Source organism: Rhamphochromis sp. 'chilingali', assembly GCF_963969265.1.
Source record: "Rhamphochromis sp. 'chilingali' genome assembly, chromosome: 8".
NCBI lineage: Eukaryota > Metazoa > Chordata > Actinopteri > Cichliformes > Cichlidae > Rhamphochromis > Rhamphochromis sp. 'chilingali'.
This window is the reverse complement of record NC_137935.1, coordinates 8,773,725-8,801,507: the sequence shown is the minus strand read 5'-3', so window position 1 is coordinate 8,801,507 and position 27,783 is coordinate 8,773,725. Positions and strand designations below refer to the sequence as shown.

The window sequence follows — 27,783 nt, the reverse complement described above, 5'->3', positions numbered from 1 at the left end:
TGTATTTGGGATGTATTTTAAAGATTGTTGTCTGCATCATCGATACCTGCAAAAGGACTAAATGTTGCCCTAAACATGTGGACATTTAGGTGTGTGCCATTTACAGACAACAGACATGATGATGGCTAAAATGCAGTTAGGATTTTTTTTTTTTTTTTTTTTAAATAACATCTGTCTATGTGAAGGAGACGACAGATTGCTTTTCATTTTTATAGGGGCTACAGGTTTTTATTGTGTAGAACTACCACTTCTATAAAATAGGCAAAAACTTTACAAACTCAAATGATTGGTCGGGTGCTTTTTGAGGAAAGCTATCTTTCCTGCATCTACAGAATAACCCTGAAATCTTAGTTGTTTAAACTGCAGGGATTACAGGGATAGTTGTCAGATATGCCGTACTTTTTTAAATTTCCTGTCTGCAGATTTCCAGGGTACCTTTGCTCTTCAAAGTGCTAAGGTCATTCATCAGCCTCCATCTGACTCTGTCTTTAATTTCAACCTTTTTTAGAGCCTGCTGAATTATTCTTTGCAAAGCCACTGCAGAAGTACTAAGTCTCTAGACAACTATGTTACATATTGTGTTTATAGATATGAACTTATGAAGACATGAACTTGTATTGTTGATTTTGTTGGTTAAAGTTTTTTTTAACTTTGAAGGTTAAAGTTAATTTGTTGGCATGGCCAAAAGATTTTAGTAAGAGCCAGAGATAAATCACAAAATTGTTTGTTTGTTTTTTAAACCTGGGTTTGTTACTGGGTTTTCATTTACTCAATTAAATAAGTTTTGTTTAATCGGATGACAGATAACAGGAAATTGCACATTTTTCTGTCAGGTGGATTAGCACAAACTCCTTGCCTTCCCTTATTTAGAGTTCAGTGTGCAGTTACCCTCCCTGAAGGTCTAGTCTGAGCCTCTTATGTTACTCTAGTCACGTCTGTCTCATCTGGTGAGGTAGAGTTATACTTCCATCTACTGGCCAAACTCTGGTAGCGCACACAACCAAAGATTGGAAGTTGAAATAAAACAATGAATGATAACAAAGTGTTGTTTATTTAAATTTGTAATCCATAAAAGCATTTAATAAAAATACTGAACATGCAGACAAAACATGTAACACAATGCCATCAATATTAGCTCTGGGTTAATGTGCAATAGTGCTTGAAACAAGCATATACAAAGATGCCCTCATCTTTTTGAATCCATATTACACAATTGCATAAGGCACATTTTGCATAAAATGAAATAACTTCTTATGTTCCCTTGTAACACTTTTAGACCTACTAGAGTTTAAAATACATTAGTATTCAAATAATGCGGTTGAAAAGTTAGGTTAGCTGTGTAAATTTGTTAGTCTACTGGAAAAGATTCAATTAGTTCTATGCCTATTTAATCAAAGAAATAGCATAGTTGTAAATATTAATACAGTATGTGTTAAGATTAAAACAACAGACTAATTAGCGTAAAATAAAACATCTTTTTCATACCTGTTTGGGTGCGCAGCATGATTCAAAATACAGTCAGGTTATGAGCTTCCCTGAGAAAAGCAAACCTACTTTTATCCTCCTAATTTTCAAATGGAAACTTTTAGGAACTACCTGAAAATTGCCTGCACCTTTAAAACAATGAATACTGGTTAATTTTTTTTGCTACAGTAAAATGAAGACTAGAAGTACAGCAAAGAAAACGCCTGACATGATAGTTGCCTCTACCAGGCAGACAATTATTTAGTGAAACACACAGGAAAGCATGTCTATCCCAAAAGAGGATTACAATATAGAACCAAGTTTCACCCTTTGACCTGTGGGCCTGCATGATTACAAGTGACCATGTAGTTTAAGTCCAGTTACTATAAGCTGCTGTTCATATCCAGACAGGCACTGAGCAGAGATGTAGGAACAGGGCAGCCCGTGTCCTCTGTGCCGGCCTGCGGCTCAGCGACTTGAACTGTTTGTACAGTTTGCCCGCTCTGCTCACACTCTGAACTTACCAATTCAATTGCTGGAACAATGTTGGGAGAAGGGATGGGAATATCTTGCGAGGAGAATCTGGAAAGAATCTGTAACTGGTCCTGATCAGAGCAAGATTCAACACTTTTACACAGGCCACAAAGGCTCTGCTGCATGTCCTCAAGGTTTTGCTTCAGTTCTGTTTGCTCCTGGAGCAGCCGCTCTTTCTCATTTTTCTGTGGGGAGGATAACAGTAAAGCTCACTCATTTTTGACCTTTTAATAATGCATTTGGTTCATTTCATCTACAATTTAACTGTACAATTTTTTTGAAAGCCCAGTTACTACTAACGAGTACCACCTCTTGTTTCCCTACCTGCAGGCTAGCTAGCATTTTCTGCTCTCTGGGATACATACTGCAAAGCTGAGAAACCTGCAGCAAGTTCTTATGAAGAGAGCAAGGTGTACCACTGCTAGCTGCAGCTGGAGTTCCAAGGAATGACGTAATCAACATGAGCTGAGGCTAGCTAATTAGCACTTAATAACATACATAAAAAGACATCAATCAGTGGAGCTGGTAGCAAACATTTAACCAAAATTTCTCATATTCTCTCTATAGTATTTAATATACTAGTCCAGTCAGTTCAATTTATAAACCTATCTCTACCACTCATTATTAAAGTTATTTCAATAAAACAGGATACATTCAGTTACTTTTACCACCCTACTTACAGCCATTTATGTTATATAAAGTGGACAAGAACTCCTATGATGATGAAGAAATCAAGGTTCCAGTTATCCTGCCCGGGACAGGATTACCTGGGTACAACCTTGAAGCTAGAGGGTGAGTGCCTGGTTGCTGCACTTGAGGACAGGGTTCAGTGCCATTCAGATTGGGGCGAAGGTTCTGGCAGTCCTATCCCCAACTTCCAAAGCTAGCTTTTGGTACACAGAATGTTGCTTCTCTGGTGGGGAAGGGGCCTAAGCTGGTGCACAAGGTGTTGAGATACAGTCTAAATATAGCCGGCTTGGCTCAACACATAGCTCAGGCTCTGGAACTAGTTTCCTGGAGGAGGGCTTGACTCTGGAGCTGTCCTAAGAGGTGGCAGCCAGGGGTAGATATGCTTGTATCCCCCTGGTTTACTACCAAAAAGTTGAGGGCTTTCTTCATTGGATAAGAAGGTTGCTTTCCTGAGCAAAATTCTAGAGGTGGCACTGCTGTTGTGGTGTTAAACCAAGAACCAGATAGTGACCTATGGAACTCTAGATGCAGCTGACAGGTAACAGCAGTGGACTGCAGCTCTTGCAGTAGCTGAAGCAAAAAATGTGTGGGAGGGGTTTGATGTGACCATGAAATGAGACTTTTGGTCTGACGACTCAGGAGGGGTTAATGGGGCTCTACTCACATTAGATACAATAGGTGTGGGATACTGCTGACCTCCACTGAGGACTGAGGTGGTGGGAAGGTGGGAAGTATGGGGTATCTGGTGTGTTGTTATGAGCCATTCGGACCCTGTGCAACCACAGCGAGAGCTTGGTTTGCATTGCTGGCAGAAAATCGGATTCATTCAGATGGCTGATGATCTCCGCTGGACACAGACTTGTCACAGATTCTGTTCAGTTTTTTGGACACATCATTTGGACGTAGCCAAGTAGGTCTTAGTATTTCAGGGTAGCATTTTGCGAATGATGTGGTTGTGTTGCCTTCATCAAGTAGTGACCTCCAGCTTGCACTGCAGCGATTTGTGACCAAGTGTGAAGCGGCAGAAATGAGAATCAACACCTCCAAATCCAAGATCATGATTCTCAACCAGAAAAGGGTGGAGTCCCCACTCCGAGTCTGGGAGGAACCGCTGCCCCAATTGGAGGAGTATCTTGGGTTTTGTTCACAGCTCAGAGAATACTGGAGACTGAGACTGGGTAACCAGATAGGGGTTGCGTCCACAGTGATGCAGACACTTTACTGATATGTTGTGGTGAAGAGAAAGTTGAGCAGAAAACCCAAGCTGTCAATTTGTCTGACAAATTACATTCTTACCCTAAACTATGGTTACGAGCTCCGGTTAGTGGCTGAAAGAATGAAGATAATGGATACACTCTGTGAAATGAGTTTTCTTGAGAAGCTGACTGCGCTGTCCCATATAGACAGGATGAGGAGTTTGGATATTAAAGAGTGACTTGTAGAGCTGTTGCTTCTCCACATTGAAAGGAACAGTTGAGGTGGCACCTGACTAGGATGCCTCCTCGGTGAGGTGATTTGGACATGTGATACCAGGAGGAGGCACCCCCAGTGCCCAATGGTGAGATTATTTCTCTCATCTGGCCTGGGAACAACTCAGTGTTTCCCTGGACAAGCAGGAAAGCAATGGTAGGGAGAGGGAAGACTAGACTGCTCTGCTTAGACTACTGCCCCTGTGACCCGAGTGTGAATAAGGGATAGAAAAAGGTGGTAAGGATGCGTCAGAAAGAAGTGTTATCCACAAAGCTGCAGTTCACAGTGGTCATCATGTCAAAGTTAAAAAAAAATATTACTAGTTTATGAAATTACATTATAGCATGTTTAAGAGTATGTTTGGAAAATCAGGCATGTTAGAGTCAACTTACTAATCCTTTGATTTCACATTCTAGCTGGTATATGCTGTCCAGTTTTCTCTTCCGGCACCGCTGTGCAGCCACACGGTTTTTACTTCGTCTACGGACGTCATGGACGAAGTCCAGCTGCTCCTGGGTCAATGAATGTTTTTTCAGAAGCTGCTGAAATTCACTCCGGCTCAGCACTGAGATTTGCTGCACTGGGAATGGAAGCTGAACCTGAAGATTAGAGTTAAACAATTTAGATTAATTTGATTTTCTATCTTCCATTACCAATAACCAAACATCAGACGCATATATAATAACAACCTCTTCCGCTCTTTTGTTGTTGGCCTCAGTATCGCCATCTGTGTCCAGGTCAGAGTCATCAGCAGAGTTTATTGAGGAGGACATACAAGGGCTCTTCTCTGCCTGAGACAAGCTGTCGGTGTGTGTAGCTGCATCATCACCTGTTCCAAGGTCCCTGAGAAAGGGACAGTCTCCTACACTGGCACTCAGGTCCAGCTGCTTAAGCCAGTGAAAGTCAGATGCTTTTGCTAGATTATTTTGTTCCACTGGATCCACAGGAAGTGGCTGAGCCTGAGACGGGCAGAGGTCGGACCAGAATCCTTTTGCCAGATGTTCAGCCACCTCCCTCTCCACGCGACTTCTCTCGCCACATCCTTCGTCATGGCTTAGAGTAGTCAGTGCAGAGTTTGAAAGATCACCTGTCATTCCCTGTTCAAAGTGAGCCTCACTCTGTTTTATTAAAGTACTGCAATCTTCTGCCCCTGAAGTCTCGAGTGGACATGAGCTAGGGATGCAATTGGTTTCTGCACCAAGTGTCTCAACAGTTTGTTTAATTTCTCTGCCTGGTGGATCAATGAGTTCTGGTGGATTCACATCCCCCGAGGCTGACAGCTCACAAGATAAGCCGCAGTCTGCCAAACGCATCTCACTTTGACTGCACACGTCTCCCATCTCTAAAATGTCTTTTTCACAAAACTGAGACGGATGATCTGCTTTGTCAGAGTTTGGGCAAGGCAGAGACAACATGGGGCACATGCCATTTCCTGTTAACTCCAGAGATAAGGGGGCCATTTGTGGTCCACAGTTCTCCAAACAGAAGTGTTCCTCCCTGCTGTTTGTCTGACCTTGTGTACTCTGTGGACACTGCGACGGGAAGTCTATTTGTTCATCACCTCCTGAAGGCACTGAGCTGTGTGACTCACATGATTCTGGTTGGCTACTCTCTGCACGAGAGCCAAAACTTGCACTAGGATCCCGGCTCTGGCAACAGACTTTTTGCTTGACCTCCTGTGAGGATTTTTTGCTTTCACAAAACTTTGGGATGAGAAAATCAAAGCATGTCGACTCCAAGTTGTGAAATCCTAAAACCTCAGCACTGCTGTGAATAGCATCAATGTTTTCTTTGGTAAAAAGGAGCTTTGATGTATAGGCAAATTGAAGCAAAGGTTCAAACCCCTCTACGGTCACCTGCAGGGGAAAGACATAAATTGTTGAAACATAATAAAACACAATGAAACTCAGGCAGCTCAAAAATTCAGTTTCAACAGGTCTCTTATGTACCTGTATTGACCTTTTTAAGTTGAATTTTCCAAACACTGCATATAAACTGTTTTTCACTCACATTATGACACAAAATGGACCAAGTAATAGAAGCTAGTGGACAGACAACAAATCTAACTATGCATACACTTTTCATGGATAATAGGGATAAAATAATGGTGCCTGTATAACATTACCACCATTTACTTTCAACAGTATCACCCATATTAGTTTTTTCCCTATATAAATTGGCTGAACCCCAAGGCACCAACCTCATGTGGCAAGGTGATAATGGGATTCTGGCTGGTGACACTGGTGACCCTGCTGTGAAAGTATTCACTGCAAGAAGCCAAGACAGAGCAATGAGCACGGAAACTCCTGTCTTCCACCACCACCGTCACATCACACAGGACGTCCTGCTGTCTCTGCTCATTCAGACACTGCAGAACGTGGGCGCTGTGCACTGCAGACTGGAAGGTGAACACCGATGTGCGAGGAGCTTGGAGCGCCATAGTTCTTACAAGCTCAGCCTGTGCAAAAAAGAGAGCCATATGGAGTTAACAAAAATGTCATGATTACACAAGAAACATTTCTCTAGGTTTATCAATGTGTATTATATTATAGTGGCTACAGAGTGGAGCAGTTTACACATTTGCCTAACAAGTGAAAGATTCCCAGCTCAAGACACAAATCTCTTTGAGTTGGAAAAAAAATCTGCCAAATCATGCAGAAGTAACTATAATTATTTTCTTATTTCGTCTAGATTTTGCATCCATTTTAATTAATTTGTAAAAATAAATAAATAAAAGACACAGTACAGAAATTCATGGGTTTCTGGTTCTCCGATGTTGGTACTGTAACTCATCTATGACGACATAAACCGTTCCAGATTTTAGACCAATTGTAAGTTGTCAACGTGACTTTGAATGTATGTTTTCTTAAGAGTTTGCAGACATTCTATGGATTAAATAACTAAAAAATGAGCAGAATACAATACAACTAATCATTGCTTGCACTAAAGGTGTCTTTAGCAAAGCCTTCCGTGTATCATGAGGCAACCACAGACAGCTGCAAGGCACATTTTTTTGGTGAAAAAAAAAAGAAAAAGAATAATGTATCACAATATTTTGTGTGGCAATAGCATATCAATACAGGGACACCAAATATTTATATTTTATTTAATTAATTAAAATACTGGGAATATTACGAACAAGAGGGTTCATCTCATGTATGACCGAGATAATGTTAGCCGAGCAAATTTATAAATCATGAATGTATAAATCAGCAAGACTGAAAAAACAATGGACACACTTAGCTCAGCAAAGCTAAATCCTGATTCAGAGCAAACTAACGGCCCAGTCACTCAAGTAAAACAGGACAGCAAATTCCTTGCAATCAAAAATAAACTAATACATTAAAAAAAAAAAAAAAAAAATCAGTGGCTGCCTTGTGACTGTATTTAATTTTTTTCTAAATGTCTAAATGGTTGCTCACAGCTTGAGGGTGTTGCACAAAAATGACCATTTGGGACTGCACTGATCATTCAGTCCAAATGAGTCTTTATCAGTTTTCTTATAAAACAGGGAGATTCCGGAATACAAATCTAATAACTAAGTGCCAGCTTCTGTCTATATAGACAGCAAAAAAAGTAGCTTTCAATGATTTATCACAGTTAAGTGTTATATTAACAGAAACAGACTGCATGTAATTACCAACTTGACCCAATTCAATCAAAAACTGACGGCAGACCCTCTTATGGTAACATTTATTGCACATTTTAGTGACAGTGTTTATATGAGTAACAATCTCATTTTGTGGGGAAAAAAATAAGCGAAGTGAAATAACTTTATTTTACTGGATAAAACAGACTGACAATGTTAAACGTAATATGCAGTTGGAAAAAAAGTGAGAAATCCCAATGTTGAGTATTGCAAGGGGAGCTTTAGTATTATGTAAAGTTATGTAAAGGTTCAGGAACTTAAACTGCTGTTATGGGCAGCAGAAGTGGTACAAGACATCCAACCAGCTACTTGGCGAAACACTTGATTATGAATAAAATTCTCCCTCAAGGAAATTACTGATGAATAGTTAGTCAAATAGAATTTAATACCTATATAAGTATAACGACATGTAAAAACATGCTCCAGTGCGTTTTTCTTTTAATCTGACTAAAGTAACGAAGAGAAAAATAACTATAACGTTCGCTAAAATTACTTCTAACATAGTCCTTAAGTTAGGCGACTGCCTCTCAATATTTAACTATCTAACTTCGCAAATATTTAATCTTGCCGATAACTAATAGTTCCCCACAGCAAGGAAATGTGGGTTAAACGGTGACTCTTTAACTTGTACGCCAAGTTCAACGCTAAAATGCTGACTCACGTTTAGCCAAGTTAATCAACTGGGCCTGGTGGATAAAGGCAATAAAAGCATGTCCAAAATTATGATCAGTTCGTTATGTTACTGACGACTTATATTAGATTCGTTTAGCTAAACAAATAACAGTGGTAATTGTCTGCAAACGGAAAAGCTTGAGGCTAGGCCAGACCGTTAGCTTTAACTGCGCTCAGTTCGTATTTATCCTTTGCTAGCAAAAAAACAGAAACTGAAACATTCCGCTATTGTGACTTTACTCGATGCTCTTTAAAAAGCCAAACGTTTACTGACCTGCCATGCTACCTGGATAACACTGCCATTAGTAAATTTAGGGATAGGGTACAGATGCTTCTGGCCATTCCGAGCCTGACTTCACTGTAGTCATGTGACAGCTTGGACAAGGAAGCGCTAGCAGCACTTACTGCGCAGACTCATAGCAAGTATCGACAAACCAGCACACAGGAGAGGAGTTTGTTTTTGCAACATTTAATTACATGACATTGATTTAAAAAAGAAAAAAATATATATCTACATATCATCTATCCCAAGCTTTCATTAATATACTGAAACTGTGACTTCCAGTTCCATATTGTCAATTCATTGTCCAACTAGGTTTTCTGTACTGGTATGAGACTGATAAAAATGACCTGTTTAATATTTCAGACACTGTCATACAATTTCAGACACTGACAGAACAGGTAGAGGCGGAAATATTCTTTGAGATCCCTTAGAAGGTGAAACTGAAGCAGCATTGGTTTATTTGGATTTCCTGAGTGGTGATGCACAATTAGAGGAGCCTTTCATAGAAGAGGAGGTAGGCTTGGCAGCTCTGGACTTTACTCTCACTCACAGGTTGAACGCTTGTGTCGCTGATGTGGAACCAGGATCCTCTGGATGGCTCTGCATCTCCTGAAGGGAAACGATGAGTTTATACATTTCATTTTTAGAAGTGTTTATCCTATTAACGGTCAAGCCAGAGTACACCCACCGTCTGTAAGTCCATTGGATGAGGGCTGAGGGCACTCGGGCCGCACTTTCACATAGGCCGTGTAATGACCTGACCTCATTGTTCCACTGTGCTCTACGATGCCATACAAACCGTATAAGATCTGACTATGTCCCTCTGGTATATTCTGTTTCAAAACAACTAGTGGTTAGTGCTTCTACATTTAATTCACTTATAGCCGTCTTTGTACAGTATAATAAAACATGTTACTTCCCATACTTACCTTGCATTTGACTGCACAGAAGGGAGCTAGATCCAGTATCATAGGAAAGGTGACATGTCTATTCACCTTACAAATACTGTAGCCATTCTACAGGTAAAAAACATCATTAAAATCCAAATAGTGATTTCTTGATTGCCTTACCATAAAGGGTTCAATGTTCTTTAAAGCTTGGCTCATAACTCTGTGATAAAAACCTTAGCTGACAGCGAACTGGATCAGTGCAGAGCATACCTGTTGAAATCTCTTTAAATGAAGAGTAAGGACTGAAGGTGGAGAGGAGATAAGGATTTGCTTCAAGGCATCAGTGTAGATATTCTTCTTGGATCCTAAACACAGCACAAAAAAGACAGTGGGTTTTAGTCGATCCCTAAACTATGTATAAAGAAAGTTTAATAATGGTATTAGAAAAGAAAATTACACATTTGTGATACTTCACTATGTAAAATTGCATGTGCATAGACATGCAAAGGACATTAAATAGCAGACTAAGTACTAAGTACTGATGTGGAAGCATTTTAAATACCTCCAGACTTGTTGTTCCCCAGCTGCCGTTTGGTGCAGGTGACACAAAGTAAACTGTTGTTTTGCGTGAGGGTTTCTACTTCTGTGAATTGAAAAAGGCACGACTGCACTGAACACTCCTGTTTCTCTGGGATTGTCCTGACAGCCATCGTGTGGAAGGCCAGCTCTGGATCTTGGTTTATTACTGTATATTCCTTAGTCTCCATCACTCCATCTTCACTCTCCATGCTTTGTTCCATTGCGTCAGTGTCTTCTATAAAGGCATCATCCAAGGTTACTTTACTCATTTTCCTCACCAGCTGTGTGTCTTCCTCTTCTGTCTTGTCTTCTTCATGACCCATGTTAGCCATTTCATTGCATACGGTGCTGTCCTTTGAGTGCTGTTCCACTGATAAGGCAGTAAACCGGTTGCTGACTGATGAGTCAGGGTCACTCGCTGAATCCTCATCCTCTTCTTTTTCCTGCTCCACCTGCACTGCGTTGCAGGGCTTTTGGTCCTCTTCAGACACACTGACTGGAGCAGGATGTTGTGAATCTTCTTCAAGTGTTTCATTATCAGTGTTTTCCCTGTCCTTTGACTCTGCTGTAGCATCTGTGTGTTCGCTCTCAGCCTGGCTGGGAGAGGTGAGACTGTCCAAAGTGGCTCTACCCTCAAGCTTCTGCTGTCTTTTTTGATGCTGAAAGTCGAGATGGATTAATTTGGATTAATTAATGAATTAAGTTTAAGAAAAAAGAAACTTCCTTCAGTATGCATTCACTGACACACCTTTGCCTGCTTCTTTGCTTGCTTCTTGGCTTTCTTCTGCTGGTACTTGCTGCCAGCCCCAGTGGGAATGTCATCATTCCCACTAGTCCGAACAGGGCTGCTGCTGTCATCCTGGCTTGAAGCACTGGTCTTCTTTTTTTGGTTCTTCTTTCTATATGCCTATAGGATGCCACAATAGGGAACAATAACTGATACAGACATTAACAAATAACTACTCAAGTAACTATAAAAAAAAAACAAAAAACAAAAACAAATGCCTGCTTTACCTCATCAGAAACAGGAAGGGAAAGATCTAAAAACATCTCTGTGACCACAGAAACCTGTAAGGATGAACAAGTGGATATTTTTAGAGTGACATCATCAGGATATATTCTCTTACTTACTTTCTGGTCTTCATACATACCGTTCTACACTGCTGACACATAATAGTGCTGGTAATTTCACCACCAAAAACTTGGTCAACAAAGTTTTTTAGAAATCCATTTTTCTCATACTCTGAAAGAAGAAATTAAACGTCAGAGCCACATTTCTCAAAGAAAAGCTACTGTGCAAAAACTTTAGCAACATACTTTTATTTAACACTGATTAATAATACATAGCAGCATTACTTGCCTTTTAGTAGCGTTTTCAGCTCTCCATCTGTGCCTTCTCTAGATTGTTTCAATGTGTCCATTATTCCTGAGCTTATTCTCTGTTAACACAGATACAACCGTAATATTCAAAAGATGAAAGATACCTTTGATTAACCACAAGATGGAGACATCCATTCTTCACAAAACCTTAATTTTAGGGCCTTTACCCTTAAAATTTGCTCCTGTTAAAACCTCTGCACACAGAAAATTAACCAACTGTCTGAGAAGAAGAATTATAAGGTCATTAAATAGGACACAGAAAATGTTTTTAAAACACAATTTCTTACATTTAATGCCGCCACATAAAACAACTCACTACAGCAGTGTTCTGCTGTCAAACCAATCTATTGCAATGTAACATATAGCCCTCTGAAGAGCCACAGTTCTCATTTTAGTAGAAATCTATCAGACTTAAATATGGGGAGATCAGTTTCAAACTCAGTACACACATTGTGCTCCTCGGCTCTCATGCCATCCAACAGGTAGCGCAGCAACTCCTGGCTATCTTGCTGCTGAAATCCTTTGAACCTGGCAGCCCTGCACAGATAAGATGAATGATGAGCCACGCTTGCACTAATGCTGGGAGCTATACTTTTAAGCACATTTTAAAGTTGACTTTTAACATAAAACTATAGTCATTCTTACTTTCTACAAACTTGTGTGAACAGCTCCCGTGGTGTTACTACACTCTTCTTCGATTCCTGAATCTCACAGAGTAGGTGATACATAGCCAAAGTTAGAGATCCGGGACCGTCTAACTGCACTTCTATAGGCTCCTGTCATCATAATAAAGAAAGTTAGTTATAAATAGTAATGAGTAGAGGAACATAACTACTCTATTAAGTGGGGAAAACACACCAGATCTAAGGAAGCACCGGGTTTAATGTTGAGACTTTTCTCTTCTGTCACTTTGTTGAGAGTCTGTTTTAAGAGTTGTGTTTGAGACAGATTCTGGAAAAGAAAACGATAGCAATCAGTAATAACTCTCACTGAACTCAAGACCGGCATCCTGTAAGGATCAGTCTTACCTGGATGACTGCATTGAAAAAGCAGGTGTTTCCCAGATTGCTCAGACCCTTTACTGAAACACCACAATGCTCTTCAGTTGTGCTCTTCTTCTGAGATTTCCCAACAGTCTCTTTCTTTGTGTTTTTCTTTTGGTGATCCCCGTTTTCTTTGTTTTCCTTGTCCTCATTTTCATCTTCTTTTACAGTCTCCACCTTCTGTTTAGCTTCCATCAAGGCATCTTCCTCCTTGACCCCTAAAGAAAGCAAACAGGGTTGACATGGTTAGAAGCAGTCTAATGTATGTGCGTGTTAGACTTCCCCAGTGGTACCTACGTTTCTGTGGTCGTTTTATAGAATCTGAAGATGTTTGCTTTTTCAGGTTGGTTACTAGCTGAGCCAAATGCCCTGTTCTGGAGTAATGGACTTCATCATCACATATATAACACCTGCGAAAAACCAAAAACATATTATTCTTATTTCAAACTTGATGTAGAGGCCTATGATTAGCAAAACAACATAAAATGCTCACCACACACTAAAGTTGTCCAAGCTGACCACCAAGCAGTGTGGATCAGACCGGGGAGTTTCATAATGTTTGATGGCATGCTGATTCTCAGAATTCCGTCCACATCCCTAGTGGAAAAGACGCATTTAGAAAAAAATGCACGCCATTTTAAACCCAATGACAAATAGTTACAAAAAAAAAAAACCTCACTCTATGGCCGCATTTCAAGCACATCCACAATCCTGTTTCTTCTTCTTCCTCAGCCTCCTGTGGCAGATGGTTGTTGATATTTTCTTTATTTTCTTCCTGCTTACAATCCTGACAACTCGTCCAATCTGAGGTACCAGAAAGTTTCTTGAGAAGAGTTTGGTCTGTTCCCTTCTTAATATGCCTACAGGATGGAACTGGGACAATAAAGATTTAAATGAAAAGGAAGTCTCACACTAGGCTTTCCACAGGTTGTTGCATGACATGAAAGATGATGAAATATTCTTTACCTGTCAGGTCAAGCTCATCATCCTCCTTGGAGGTCTTGTCCTTTCCCCTCTTCTTTCCCATTTTCACCTTTAGAGATGGGAATCGAACACAGCACTCAAGTGAAACAGAAGGCTAGCTTTGGCTAATACCTACATGAGATTATAATGCTGCTAATAGAGTTCAGTGACGGCAAATTCTGTTAAAAAAAAAAACACACACACACAATAAGAAATATAGCGTTAAATTTAATCATCACCCTCATGGGCCATTCAACTTACTGTGACAAACCGAGCCTAAAACCCTAATCGTCTTCAGTTTCGTTTACTTTCTATTCCTGACTTCTCTAATTCGGACATAATTACGTTAGACTGTTGACTGGAGAAATAAATCGCGAGCTTTAGTGTAAATACGTTGATTCGTAAAGTTTAGAACACGCAAAAATAACTCCAGTGATTTGGCAGGAAAAAAAATCCCAGCTGACACATGCAAAGGAACAAAATGTGATGGGGCCGCTGTTTCTGCTGCCGTGTGTTTCCTGCGTGCGTCGGCCAAAAGAGTCCGAGTTCAAACAAAACTTCATTATTAGACGTTGCGGGACACTAGACAGTGGTAAACTGCCTCTGTATGTCTATACTGTATACATAAAAATACTATTTTGTTTTCAGATTTCATACTGTTCTGTAACGAAATCAATTTTAGAGGCTGGTTTACGGCCGGAAACATGGTATGTGTTAGCATAAGTGAGTCATATTTTTGGACGTACCAGAAAACGGTGTAACTGGTAACTTTTTAAATGAACATTAGAAAAGATTGACTATTTTAGTTCTCGACTAAAGCAGCATGTCTTACTTGGAGTGGGCTGAGTCTCAGCTTGCAGAGATAGAGCTGCTAACCAGCATGTTCCCCACCGTGGAGGAGCTGGAGTTCACTGACCAGCTGGCACTAGCCGAGCTCAGGGACTACGTGGAGGGCTCAGCTTCAACAGGCGGCCCTCCACCGTCCAGACCCCAGTTTCTCATCAAACAAAAGCTGGACTCTGCGAACACAGAGGGGGTAACTAATCTGTCATTATATATAATTTTTAAAAAAAATCATTATTTAGTTTAATTTCTCATGTTTTTTCCCCATACAGACGGTGTTCATTCTGTCCTGTGCTTACCCATCTGAATATCCTAGTGTGTTACCAGAAATAACAGTCCGGTAAGCGATTATCCTCATTTGAACTCCTAACATAAAGGAAAATAGTTAGGGAGCTCACTCAGGAGAGTCTCACCTGCCTGTGTACAGACTTGTTGAAAAAAACGAGAGAGAGCGAAAACAATAGTATAGTGAATAGAATACTAGTGGCCCAGGTTTTTCTACCATATAGGAAGCGCAGCCTGGATGAGCACAGATAGCATTCACAGTGTTGCCTTTAAATATAGTTTTGAATGAAAGAAAATTTAATTTGTGTAACAATAACACAGCCACAGCAGTAAGTGGAAGAAACAGTGCCTCTAATTTGTTTAAAGTGTATCATTAGTCACTATAATTAATAGCGCTGAACCTCCTGAAGCTGTGCTGTCATTGCTCCCAGATATGGAAATTCCCAGTGCCAAGTGACCTTAAATGTTCTTTGAAACCTTCTTAGAACATGTGTTATTCTTGCTTCAGGTGTTCTGGTCTCAGTAGGGCCCAGCAGACACAGCTCCAGGCACTTCTTAATGCATACCTCATGGGAAACTGCCAGGGGGAAATATGTGTGCTCTCTGCTGTTGAATGGGTGAAAGACAACCTCCAGCTTTTTATTGATAAGAGCTTATTAGAAGCCCCAGGTCCTAAGAAGGAGTCTGCCTCACCTCGGATGCCTGAAGTGTTCAGCCGGCTGTGGATCTACAGTCACCACATTTACAACAAGTCGAAAAGGAAGAACATCTTGGATTGGTCAAAGGAGCTGGGCCTGTCAGGATTTAGCATGCCTGGGAAACCTGGTATTGTGTGTGTGGAAGGTCCTCAATCTGCCTGCGAGGATTTCTGGTCCAGGTACCTTGCCTGTTGATTTGGGTTTTTTGGGGATGACTTAATCACAGCCAGAAGCCTGCTGAGGTGTCAGGTTTAATATTTTTCCAATCTTATTCCCCTATTTCACAGAGTGAAGGTTTTGACATGGAAGAAGATCATGATTCGACACAGAGAGGATATTTCCCTTGATTGTCAGAGTGAGGACAGCAGGCTTGTTGAACATATAGACTCCCTGCGCAAATTTACAGGCTTTGAAGAAGCAATGTTTGACCCCCATGGAAACAGAGGCAATCACATGGACCTTGGGCAGCTCTACCAGTTCTTGAATGAGAAAGGCTGTTGTGAAGTCTTTCAGATGTATTTTGGCATTGAAGGGAGGTAGTAGTCAGACCGAGATAATGGATGTACATAGTTTTTGTACCGGTGCCTTGTCACTGAAATTACTTATTCTGAAAATAACTTTTAAATGAAATGGGAATGGAATAAGCTGATAAAATGAAACAAATTAACTAACTAACTTTTTGAGTTTCAAAGTTGTCATACCTGCAAAATTCACTGGAATAAAAAGCAGAAAGAACATTTCTGCAATTTTGAGGAACAGTTTTCATTTCTTTCTTCTTCTTTTTTTTAATAGGCACATTTTATCAAAAGAAGGAAGAAAAAAGATGTTTATCTGAGAGTTTCCTCAAGGACTTTAGTTATATTTGCAATTTTAATACTCCTGCATATCACGAATTGCCCCAGGTGTTTCTTTTCTGAAATGGCACCAGTGTGTTATTACTACGGGGCTATTATAGGATTTTCAGGTTTGATAACATTTTAATAATTGAACAACATTGTCAACAAAATGCTGGATATCTGTTTTTTTAAATCTGTTGATTTTCTTTTTATGAATTATAGATATCATAAGCATGGAAATTCTTTCTCCAATTTTCTTTGAATGATTAGTTGTTAGATAAATTATGCGTTGCTGTGGATTATACACTGGCAATTAAAACGTGTGGTTATTTATCATTAATCTTAATTTCTCCCCCACCAAGCCTTGGATGAAAAAAACAAACAAGTTCTCTTTGTTGATTCCCCTCTGGAGTTGTGTCTAACGTATTATGATATAAATGGATATTCTTGATTTTCTTTTTTTGATGCAAAGTGCACTCCTTAGATACAGCCTTTAAAAGGTATCAATTCACCATTTTTATCACATAATAATAAAGAAATACAGAAGAATGTAAAGTCTTCAAACGAGTCTGAACACAGAGTAATTTAATTTAGGAAGTTAGATTGCCAAAGTTATATTACCAGTGAGACATGTACTTTTAGTAATTCCTGTGATTAATTTAGTATTAAAACTAACAATAAAAGGTATGATTAAGTCTGGTTCAGTGCACAGTTCTACGCTGAAAGGAAATAATACAAATTGAAGACAAAGTTGATGTTTAGATCCATGCAGATTGCACTTGCAGACTCTGTTGGTCTACACTGTCCAGCAGATGGCAGCATAACATAATTAAATTGGGGAAACATGGAAACAGTAATATCTTAACTTCCTAAACATGTTTAAAATCCTAACTTCTGTCTAAAAGCATGAGAAAAAAAGCTGGAATAGTAAAGCAATAATTTGGATTAATTGGTGTTCACTTGTTACTTATGTGAAAACTGACTACTGTGATTTACAAGCTCAGACAGTATGGAGTGCTGTAAAAACGGAGGGGTTGTATCTGCATTTGAACACAAATTAAAGCAGCCAAAACATCACAAAGTCCTTTACAATCTCCATTTGTGATTTTTTCCAAATAACATTTGAAATATTATGTGTTGAACAGATACTAAATCTAGAGGCAGCCACGAGCAGGAGTTCCTCACCTTGATTTTAGTCCCAAGCCTCCATTGTCCTGTGAGATGCTGGTTCATTTTACAGTCTTTGTGCTGCTTCTTTTGACAGTCCCTTTTCTGCCCCTGCTGATTTTATGGGTTCTTTTGTTCTTACAGTGTATATTCACTCTTGTCAGAGGTCTATTGGAACAAGGACTTCTGACTTTTATCTTCAAAGTCTCATCAGAGAGCCCTTCTGTTTCTTCGTTGAAGAGAGCTTGACTTCCAGGTGCATTCACATCATCTGATTCCTCAGGATCCTCAGTAGAATACTGTAAATCAGAAGAAGTGACCCCATCCAGATCCACATTATACATCTCTGGGTCTAATAATCCTTCATTATTTAGCGCCTCTATATGAAGGTCTCTGCACTGAATCATTCAGCGGGGATGTGCATCATTACTATACTCTGTAAAGTTATGACTAATGATGTAAATCACATCACAGCAGCTTTGATAAAGGACTGAATCATGGAGTATGGACTGCAAATTACTGTAAGAAGCAGTCATGTTTCAATAAAGTAATTTGGTTTTCATGTTAAAAGTAGACTCATAGAACAGCAGATGACATATCCTAAAAACTGACCTGAAAATGTGCTAATTCTAAGGAAATTAGTCAATAAATGCTTGATTTATGGCTAAATAGAAAGCTTTGTATGGTTACTGTCAGACACTGTAAGTGTCCTTTCCCACTTATTCCTTGAATAGGTGAGCTGACGAATGGTGCTTGTGATGTTCCAGCACGTGATCGCGACATGTGACAATGACTGCTGTTCTAAAGTCATGATAAATTTATGCCTTGAAATATGAATGCCAAAGTGTGAAATGGCTCCATACCGTAGTTATGCCTGCTCCATCAGAGGTTAATTGGTTTCTACCTGCAAGCTGAACCTCAGTAAATGTATTTGTAATAGTTCATTGTTACAATTAAGATATTAGGGAGTGGAAAACTGTTATTGACCTGTACTGCAGCTCTAGTGCAAATCATTAATACATGTTCACAGAGTCAATACTAACTTCCTTCTTGCTGTAAGTAACCTGTAGATTCCTTACCTTTTTACCTACTGGTAGATAGAGAGAGCAGTCCAGTGATTACTAAAGAATAAGAAAGCATAAATAGAAGCACAAATAATATTTTTTACATAAAAAATATTAAGCATGGTCTTTTTATTGAGTAAAATGATCCATTAATCAGAATCATCTAAGTCTTTGGTTATAGTATCTGGTGGGACCCCGTTTGCAACTGAATGTAACTGTGGATCAGCACGAGCTTAAAGGAATTTTATTTTGTGGGGACTTGTTCAAAAAGGTGTGTATACAGTAAATCTCTGGCAGGCCAATTGTAACACAAACACCGATAAACATTTATGAAAAAATGAAACCAAAAACATAAACGATCAAGGAAAGAGGCACACATCACTTTTATGCAGCAATTACCATAGGAGTGTGACTGTTGTTTAGGCTTGTCATGTGATATGAGATTCATCAAGATCTAAGTGGCTTGCCATCTCCACTATGCAATTTCCTGTGTGAAATACTTTAAGGGCCAAGATATCTAGTTTGTGTACACAATGCACTGTTGAAGCTGCAAGTCAGCACAGCTAAGTCATTATTTCAGATTGTCTCAGGAGTACAGAATCAAAGCTATGGGAAATATCACTGTCGGTCACAGTAACAGTCACACTGCACTGTGTAGCTACAGTGAAGTCCATTAATTTTAGGACAAGGACACAATTTTTGCAATTATGCCTCTGTGACTATCATAAAGGATTTTTAAATGAAGCAATCAAGATGTGATTTACAGTCAAGGGGATTTACAATATTATTGCATTCACCATTAATTTTACTTTTAGTGCTTACTCAAAAATAAATAGACATTTTAAAAATTTGAGTGAATGTGGACAAATTAAAATGATCTTTTGAATATTAGTCTTTAAAATCTATTTGAAACAAACATTACTGAAGGCAATGCAAAATTGGAACTTTTCAGTTGATAAACAAGCAGCAGAAACTGCAAGAAATACCGCATGAGGCATTTTAAGGTAGGAAAATGCATTTTGTGTTTCCAGTGGGTTTTAAACTTCAGTCATTTATTGGCTACAAAGAGTATGCAGCTGATATGTTAAAACAATTTCAACATTTAAAATGACCTTGTCTAATATAATGGGATGCATTATATATGTCCACTTATTTAATTACAAATTTTAAATTGCTGTAAAGCCTATAAAATAAAGGAAATATTTTTCTCAAGTGCCTTGAATTAAAGCTGCAAGTCTTCTAAGTGGCACCTTGATTGCTTCATTTTACTTCTGGCAGTGCACAAAAGCAAAATAGCAAAAATTGCCCCAGTGGACCTGAATGCACCTGGATGGCCTGCGATTTTCTACTTCTACATTCAGATAGGACTGAGATTATTTCATTTGTCCCTAAAATTCTTAGAAACATGGTATCTAACCTGATCCTTACTCTGGATGGGATTACCTTGGCTTCCAGTTCTGCTGTGAGGAACCTTGGAGGCATTTTTGACAAGGATATGTCCTGCAATGTGTGCACTAAATAAATATGGAAGACTGCATTATTTCATCTGCACAGTATCGCTGATATTAGAATCATCCCATCTCATAGTGATGCTGAATTTGTTACTTCTCAACTCGGTTTATGTAATTTCTTCTAATCAGGCTGTTCTAAGAGCTGGGAGAAATGCCTTCAGTTGATCCAAAAATGCTACAGCGAGAGTACTGACGGAGACTGGAAAAAAGATCTTATTTCTCGCATATTAGCTTATCTACATTAGCGCCCTGTTGAATTCAGAATTGAATTTAAAATCCTCCTTCTCACATGTAAAGCCCTGAATTATCAGGCTGCATTATGTCCTAAAGACCCCAGCATCATGTTATCCCACTACGGCACTTTGCTCTCAGACTGCAGGCTTTCTTATGGTTGCTAGAGCTTTAAAAGTAGAATGGGAGGGATATCTTTCAGCTATTAGACTCCTCTCCTGTGGGCCAACTCCCGCTTTGGCTTCACCCCTTCCTTTTTGATAAAGCTTATAGGAAGGGCTGGATCAGGTGACAGTGAACCATCTCTTAGTTATGCTGTTCTAGGCTCAGGCTGCATAGGGAACTTGTTGGGACTTGTGATACACAGTTCACTTCTGATGTGTTTATGTTCCACTAATGCATGTCCCTAACTTTTATCTGCTTTCATAGTTTGTGTTTCATCCTTGCCTAGCTAAGCTCGCCTTTTTTCTTTTCTCTTTCCTCTCACATCTAACCGATCAACGCACATGGCTGCCCCTCACTGAGTCTCGTTCTGCCAGGGAGCTTTTCTTTCTCAATGTCGAAAAGCAATGTCGAAAAGCATTTGCTCATAGGGGATTGTCAGATTTTTGGATTTTTCTCTTCTACAGTTTAAAACACCTTGAGGAAACAACTTAGAATTAATGGTTTATAAATAAACTTGAAGTGATATCAACTGAAAGGAAAAGTGCTGAGACAGACTTGTGACCTGTCCAGTGTGCACCTTGCCTATTGCCCTATGATAGCTGGGATAGGCTCCAGCCCCCGACTGACCCTGAAATGAATAAGCAGAAGTAAAAAGATGGATGAAAGGAATACATTACGGTAAGGTGATCACACTTAAGTGATGTGTTTTGTATCCTACTGGGGGAACCCAGCACACGCTGAAGAGATTACATCTCACAGCTGGCTTGGGAATGCCTTGGTGTAACCTCGGAAGAGCCGATGGAGATGGCTGGGGAGAAAGAGGTGTTAGTGTCTGCTTAAACTGCTGCCCCCATAACCTGGACCAAGATAAAAGGCATTAAATGGATGGATGGATGGTAAAGGAGACAGTTCAAGAGATCAAAGTTCTTCAGATCTGCAAATTTATTGGGCACTTTCCTTTCTCTGGAGCCTCTGCGACTCTAACATCAGTGTCACAAAACTGCAGACACAAAGGCTGGGACGATGGTGGCATTTATTTCCCTCCACTTACTTTCCTCATAGAGTTTTATTCTTCTGTGGCATTAATGCTTTCCACATTAAATAAATGGCAGGTAGACTCTAACTAAATGGCAAAGATTACTGGTGAGATGGCTGTGTACTTTTATCTCTAATGCGACGCTTACAAGCTGAATCATGATCAGACTTTTAACCTTAAAATCAATCAGTGTTGCTTTTGAAGACTCTCATACCCTCAGACAAGATTTCTGGAATCTCCTGGTTCTCATCATGAAGCTTAACACTCATATTGACTTTTCACTGATACATTCAAATCCCACGTTTGATGCAATGAGCTGTCAATCGAAACCCCAAAAATCTGGCCTTAATTTGAATAATTCTGCCTATTCAGTAAGAAACAAGAATATTGTTGGCATTTTTAATGTTTATTCCTTCAAAGCAGTGCCTAATGCTTTTTTATTATGATTCAGAGAAGTTATACAACAGATGCCTTCTGTATGTATATACACTAGACTTCAAAAAAGCTTCCACTATGCTGTTTTTGGCCCTACCTCACCCCTACACTGTTTTCCTCTTCACTATAGCCACTATAGCAATGATAAAATACCTTTGAAGATTCACATTATGCACCTCTTGTTGATGAAGAGCAAATAGCTTGGAAGATTACTGCAGTAACCATTATGCCTTGTTCTTGAAGCCTTTTTTGGCAACTCTTTGTGAAAATAATTTTTACTTTACACTTCATTCACTCATGATTTACTAGTATTTTTCTTTTTTCCCATCATTTCAGACAATAACTCAATTCTGTAGGTCTATTGAACTGGTCATGCATATAATTGAATTAGTTTTTAACGTCATGGTTTTGTATTTTAACACAGGGATTTCATCATGTCTGTAGCTGGCACTCTTTCACAGGAGTCAGGCGAGTAGAAATAGTATTCTTTTAAATTGTGTGAGGCAGAAAACACCGAACAGAAGGTTTAGAAGTAAAAAATTTCCAAACTTTTGCTTATGAGTCTTTGCAATATTGAAACAGATGTACACCATAGCGGTGTCATACTACATTGTTCTGTATACACTATTCACTATTCACATGCAGTGTGACACATACTGTTTTCCTTTTAATTAGTTTTACTGTGATATTATAAATGTGATGCAATAAGCGGTGAATTATAGTTACTAAAATATACTTAAATTATTTGGGTAGTCTTTTACTAGATTTTTGTAAGATAATCGATGGTATATTTCTGAATGCTTAAGTTTTCTGTAATGATGAAAGAGGTTAAATATGTGCGAAATATTAATTTATATCCTCTGCTTGAGGTTCAGCACTTCTTATTCTGGTAAATCTATCACAATGTCACAAGAGCTGCACAACTGATCTCCTTTTCACAGCATATCAGTTTGTCAATTCAGTGCGTGTTGCATTACCATTTTCAATTCAGCTAAAGTAAACTTGACAATCAAAGTAATTAAAAACACAATCAGTTGTGTTTTCAAATGTTATGTGGAAACTTGGCCTAGCTGCTCTTTGGGATTCTGGACCTGCTCTCCTGATGACCCCTCAAGGTGAACTCTTGTATGGCTCTTCATCCCATGAATACTAAATATGGCTGAATTAAACATTTCCTCTCTTCTCACTACTATTAAATCAATTGTCTTACTGAGCTGTCTGTCTGGAGTAATCCCTGAGGCCTACCATCAAGCTGACTGGCATCATAAAGACAACTGGTTTGCTACTCTGGAAGTATTTAAGCTTTAGATATCTCATTGGTCCTTCCACTCATTTTGTATGCGCTATTTAGCACCTACCACATTGTAAATCAAAACAAGCTATGTTACACACTTAAAATGTACTAGGCTGCCTCCCGACCAAGTCTCAGGTATTATTTATCTTTGCAAAATGCATTGATACAGATCCAGATTTGTAGCAGATGTCTTTTTCCATGATTACTCCCTTCCATTAAAGCACCGTCTAGTGGAAATATGAGAAACACAGTCATGTGAAAAAGATAGTATACCATCTTTCTATTCTAAAAACCTGGCCCTTATTAAGTTGTAAAATTATTCAAACACAACCTCAGATAAACAAAAAATACATGACATATTACATTGTATCACCACTTATTTAACAAAAACTGCGATAAGATGCAGAAGCGATACTTGAATTAGTAGACCCATGGTTATCAGTAACTTAAAGTAGTTTTCTGCATGATTTTGTCAGTCTCTTACAAATTAGGCATCACTATAGTTGAGGAAATGTTTATTTAAAAGATTTATATTATTTATAAAGGTATTTTGACCCATTCTTTTTTACAGCATTACTTTAGTTCATTGTGTTTATTTTTGTGAAGCTCTCACCAGGTCATTTCATTAGGGTTGTGGTCTGTTACATAACCCGATTCTCACATTTTACTCTGGAATACTCTGATATACAGAAGAATTCATGATTGACTCAATGATTGCAAGGTGCCCAGGTCCTTTGGCTGCAAAACACACCCAAGTCAGTCGTATACTACTGTGGTTGATAGTTTGTATGAAGTGTTAATGCTAATATTCTGTGTATTGCTCTTTTCAAATGTGGAGCTGTGCATTATGGCCAAAATCTCTACTTTGGTCACAGTTCAGACGACCTTGCCCTACAAGTCTTGTTCAGATGGTAATTTGCAAACCAAAGTCATGTTCCCATGTCCCTCTTTCTCCAGCCAACTGTTCCAAACAAGCCATACTTACAGCCTTTTTCTAACCTTAGTATCATGAACTTTGACATGCTAATTGGGGCCTGTACAGTCTGAAATGTAGCTACTGGGGATTTATTGGGGATTGCAGTATCCTGTTTATTGCATTGTCTCACATTGGGATGAGCATCCAGTCTTGGGAAGACTGGCAACTGTCTTGAATGTTTTCTAGTTGTGAATTATTTTTTATTACTGTAGAATGATGGACCTTAAATAGTGTCGAAATGGTCTTATAACCCATCCCAGCAAAGTGCTAAAACTTCTGCTATTATAGAAGTGGTCACACTTGCTGATGATCAGTACTTAACCTCTTCATTCCTATGAAAACAGTAAAGTTATGCTTAACCTGGTAAAGACCAGATGATTTATTTATTTATTTATTTAACATCCCGATACATAAGAGTTTAAAAATTGTGCACTTTCTTTTTCATACGAATGTATTCCTTGTAGGAAACTTTCGAAAGTTTTATTGTGCTGGTGGATTTGACAACAAGGAGCAAATTGATAACCGTGATTTTGTGCATCCTAAAAAACAACCTAAAATTAAAAATGTAAAATTGATTGCTGGGTCATTAGTCAGAAAAAACTAATGGCATTCTGTACGGCTGCACAGCTTCTAAATAAACAATAGATACAGTACTTCAGTTAAAATAGTCTCCACTCTAAATCGCTATCTGTACAATTAAAGCTTTTCTGACTTAACCACCCAATTTCACACTCTCTGAAGATCATTCACAACTTAATGTGCTCCGCGTTCTGCCATCATTACAACATGGTTAATTAAAATCCCGACTTAAAAATAGAAAGCTAAGTGTAAAATAAAAATAAATCATCCAATCTGATGTCCTATTGTATTATTGCTTAAACCGAAAAAAGAACAACTGGGGAAGGGAGAGGAGGACCTTGAGGCTGATGCCAACATCTCATGTCCACCTACATCCAGACAGCTGGCAGTCTGCAGGTACCACAGTTTGTAAGAACTGCAGTATGTTATAGTGTATTGATTAATATCATGTGTTTACTAGAAAAGGGTTGCAATTTGCACAAGAAATTTAGAATATGCAATATACAGATGAAAATTTATAATAGCCAATATGTTCTTTAATTAGGTAGTTGAAAAATATGAACATTTCTCATTTTTTCATTTATAAAACCCCACTTCTCTTGTATGGAGGACCATACTCTTGATGAAATTAAAGACTATGCATTGCTTTTGGATTTTCCTGCCCAAACAAATTGCTGAAAAATTAACAGTTATTTTCTTGTCATGGGAGTGATTTGAACAAATACAAGTACGTATGCAATGACAGAGGTGCAACCATTGTTTGAGCAACACAAGGTTATGAGAATGGTTCTGGATAGTTTATGTGTAGTTTTCAGAAAAGTTATTCACTGTTGCTTTTGATAAAATATTTATTTGCCTTCAGAAGCATATCGAATATTTATTTTGATTTATTTAGCAGTAGCCCCTTTTTTAAGAGACAATAAACTTAAAGCACATCATCTTTCCATGACAAATATTGTTCTTTATCCACCGATTAACTGGCTAATCACTCATTTAACCAACAGCACAGCTCTTCCGTATTCAACATATTACTTGTATGAACATACATCATTTCCTGTGTCTTCATTAAATATGCCTATTTGCTGGAAAGAGCAGATGTCCTTAATAAATGGAGATTAGAATCATAAAAAATCATCAAAACGATTGGAATAATTTACAAGGTGAAACGCTTCCCTTACAGTCACAGTTTTCTTTTTTTATTTTGAAGAAAAAAAAAAGAATATCTGTTTTAAACTAATTCAAGAATTTCCTCTAGCTGTCATTTTATTAGTGGAACGTCAGTCTCACGCTCCTAATATTCCAACTTTAATTAAGTCTCTGGTGAGTTTCTTGGAAGAATCTCAAGTGTTCAAATCCAAACAGATGGCAAGCTATTTATTGCATACCTTATGCCACAGGTACAGTACTACACCCCACCACCAAACACTCAACAACTCTCCTCTTTCAACCCTCTCCTACCCCCCGCCCCAAAAGACTAACCAGAACAAGGCTGGCTTGTGTATTCTCGGGTGCCTGCATGATTTAAATTTCACCTAAACAATTCAGAAAAGTTTGTTGTAATTAAACCAAACGCACACACTCACGCACACACACATGCACACACACATGCACATGCAATATAGAATTAATCAACTGGCAGGCAGACAATCCCAGGGAAGGCTATTTAAAGATGCACCACAGAGAATGTGAGTCAGTGTGGATGAATGAGTTTAAAATACAGTGGGTAGCCCTGTTTCAGTCATCAATCCATGGACCTGCATGTGGCCTGATTCGCACAGCAGAGCTACTGCCTCACAAAGTGGAAGCCCTCATGCAGCAAACAAGGGAATTGTGTCTGACTGTACACATTCATCTAGACTAATGGCATGGTGATGCATCTGGGGGGATACACAAGCTCATGTTCTTTGTTCCAGATCATTTGACTCCTTCTAACTTCCACTCGGCCCTGTCACAACTAGAAGCGTGAGTGATCTGTTTAATCTCATCAAATATGATTAGGCATAACACATCTCAAGACAATATCCCATAGCTCTCCGATGCAGTACAGATACTCATGAGGTGCAAACGTTAAGTGAAATGGGGCTACAGGAAGCCTCAGCTGTGCTCAACCTGTACTCCCTTTATATTTACAAAAACAACACAAACCTGTTTATAGATATGTGAGAAAACCTTAAAATAATCTAGCTGTGGGTATTTTGACAAATCCATAATGTTCTAGGAGATTACCGGTAACTACAGTTTGTATCGTTGTGAGAATTTTCTGCAATGGGCCATTTTCCAAGGTAGCAGCAGTGCTGTAAACATGCTATTATGATTCTTCCCGATTCTCCATTAGAGTGAGCTGTCAATCAAAGACAAAATCCATTTGCACAAACAATGCAATCCCAGGCTTCTATGGCCAGTGATAACAGAGTTTCTATTCAAAGGACTGAAAATAAAAAGCAGAATATTGAAAAATATCCTGCTTTTCATCTTTTATACCAAACCTTTAGCTGCAGGGCAACAATTATAAGCTAACTCTTCCACACCGTTTGTGCTACAAAGCAATATGAGAGATGTCACAGTTAAAGTATCTGTAAGTACAGCACTGACTAAATGTTTGCATGAATCAGCAGGCTACTTTGCAGAATCACTAATACCTTTTAAATCTGTAATTAAAAACATGATCCAGAGGACAAACACTTCTCCATCACCTCTGTTAAGCATACTGCACCACACCCCATCTTTGAAATCCTTTTATCCTTTTGCTTCCTACGCAAATCGCCCTGTGAATTACACAAGGCAATTTACATGCTTGGATAGTGAAAACAAGTGAAAGAACTGTTATTTTTGCATAAAACGTTGTACTGTTAATCCAAGAGAAGGACCATTATTTGTGCTATGGTTGGAGGGCTTTTTATGCCCCTTTTTTCAATGGTTCTGCCAGTTGTCACTAATCTACAGCAGAATTGTGTAATGAAAAGGAAAAAAACAACAACAAAAAAATATGTTGACAGCAGCGGGGCTCATGTTTTTGTAAAAACTTTACTTTTCTTCCAGAGCCTTG

The 27,783-nt window shown here is 38.9% G+C and overlaps 3 protein-coding genes across 4 annotated transcripts; 1 reads left to right on the top strand and 2 right to left on the bottom strand.

The window, feature by feature from the left end:
- Nucleotides 1-1,053: 1,053 nt before the first annotated feature.
- LOC308400914 (transcription regulator protein BACH1-like) lies at nt 1,054-8,870 on the bottom strand. The gene is made up of 5 exons (XM_080888957.1): nt 8,754-8,870; nt 6,359-6,616; nt 4,848-6,014; nt 4,551-4,757; nt 1,054-2,183 (listed from the first exon to the last, which is right to left on the bottom strand). Exons 2-5 carry the CDS (start codon nt 6,596-6,598, stop codon nt 1,848-1,850), a joined length of 1,950 nt encoding a protein of 649 aa, XP_080745083.1. The 5' UTR covers nt 6,599-6,616; nt 8,754-8,870; the 3' UTR covers nt 1,054-1,847.
- A 62-nt stretch (nt 8,871-8,932) lies between these two features.
- On the bottom strand, nt 8,933-14,520 carry usp16 (ubiquitin specific peptidase 16). Of its 2 annotated transcripts, none has more exons than XM_080888956.1 (18): nt 14,450-14,520; nt 13,621-13,687; nt 13,334-13,527; nt 13,148-13,251; nt 12,952-13,064; nt 12,640-12,872; nt 12,470-12,562; nt 12,257-12,387; nt 12,061-12,148; nt 11,592-11,670; nt 11,383-11,474; nt 11,246-11,299; nt 10,980-11,138; nt 10,215-10,890; nt 9,923-10,017; nt 9,692-9,778; nt 9,451-9,595; nt 8,933-9,371 (listed from the first exon to the last, which is right to left on the bottom strand). In XM_080888956.1, the coding sequence occupies exons 2-18, from the start codon at nt 13,679-13,681 to the stop codon at nt 9,250-9,252; spliced, it is 2,526 nt and encodes an 841-aa protein (XP_080745082.1). In that variant the 5' UTR covers nt 13,682-13,687; nt 14,450-14,520; the 3' UTR covers nt 8,933-9,249. The 2 variants fall into 2 exon arrangements, with proteins under 2 accessions (XP_080745082.1, XP_080745081.1); XM_080888955.1 differs by lacking the exon at nt 14,450-14,520 and adding an exon at nt 13,879-14,106.
- On the top strand, nt 14,307-16,615 carry rwdd2b (RWD domain containing 2B). The gene is made up of 4 exons (XM_080888958.1): nt 14,307-14,653; nt 14,733-14,800; nt 15,254-15,622; nt 15,731-16,615. The coding sequence occupies exons 1-4, from the start codon at nt 14,441-14,443 to the stop codon at nt 15,981-15,983; spliced, it is 903 nt and encodes a 300-aa protein (XP_080745084.1). The 5' UTR covers nt 14,307-14,440; the 3' UTR covers nt 15,984-16,615.
- The last annotated feature ends 11,168 nt before the right edge of the window (nt 16,616-27,783 follow it).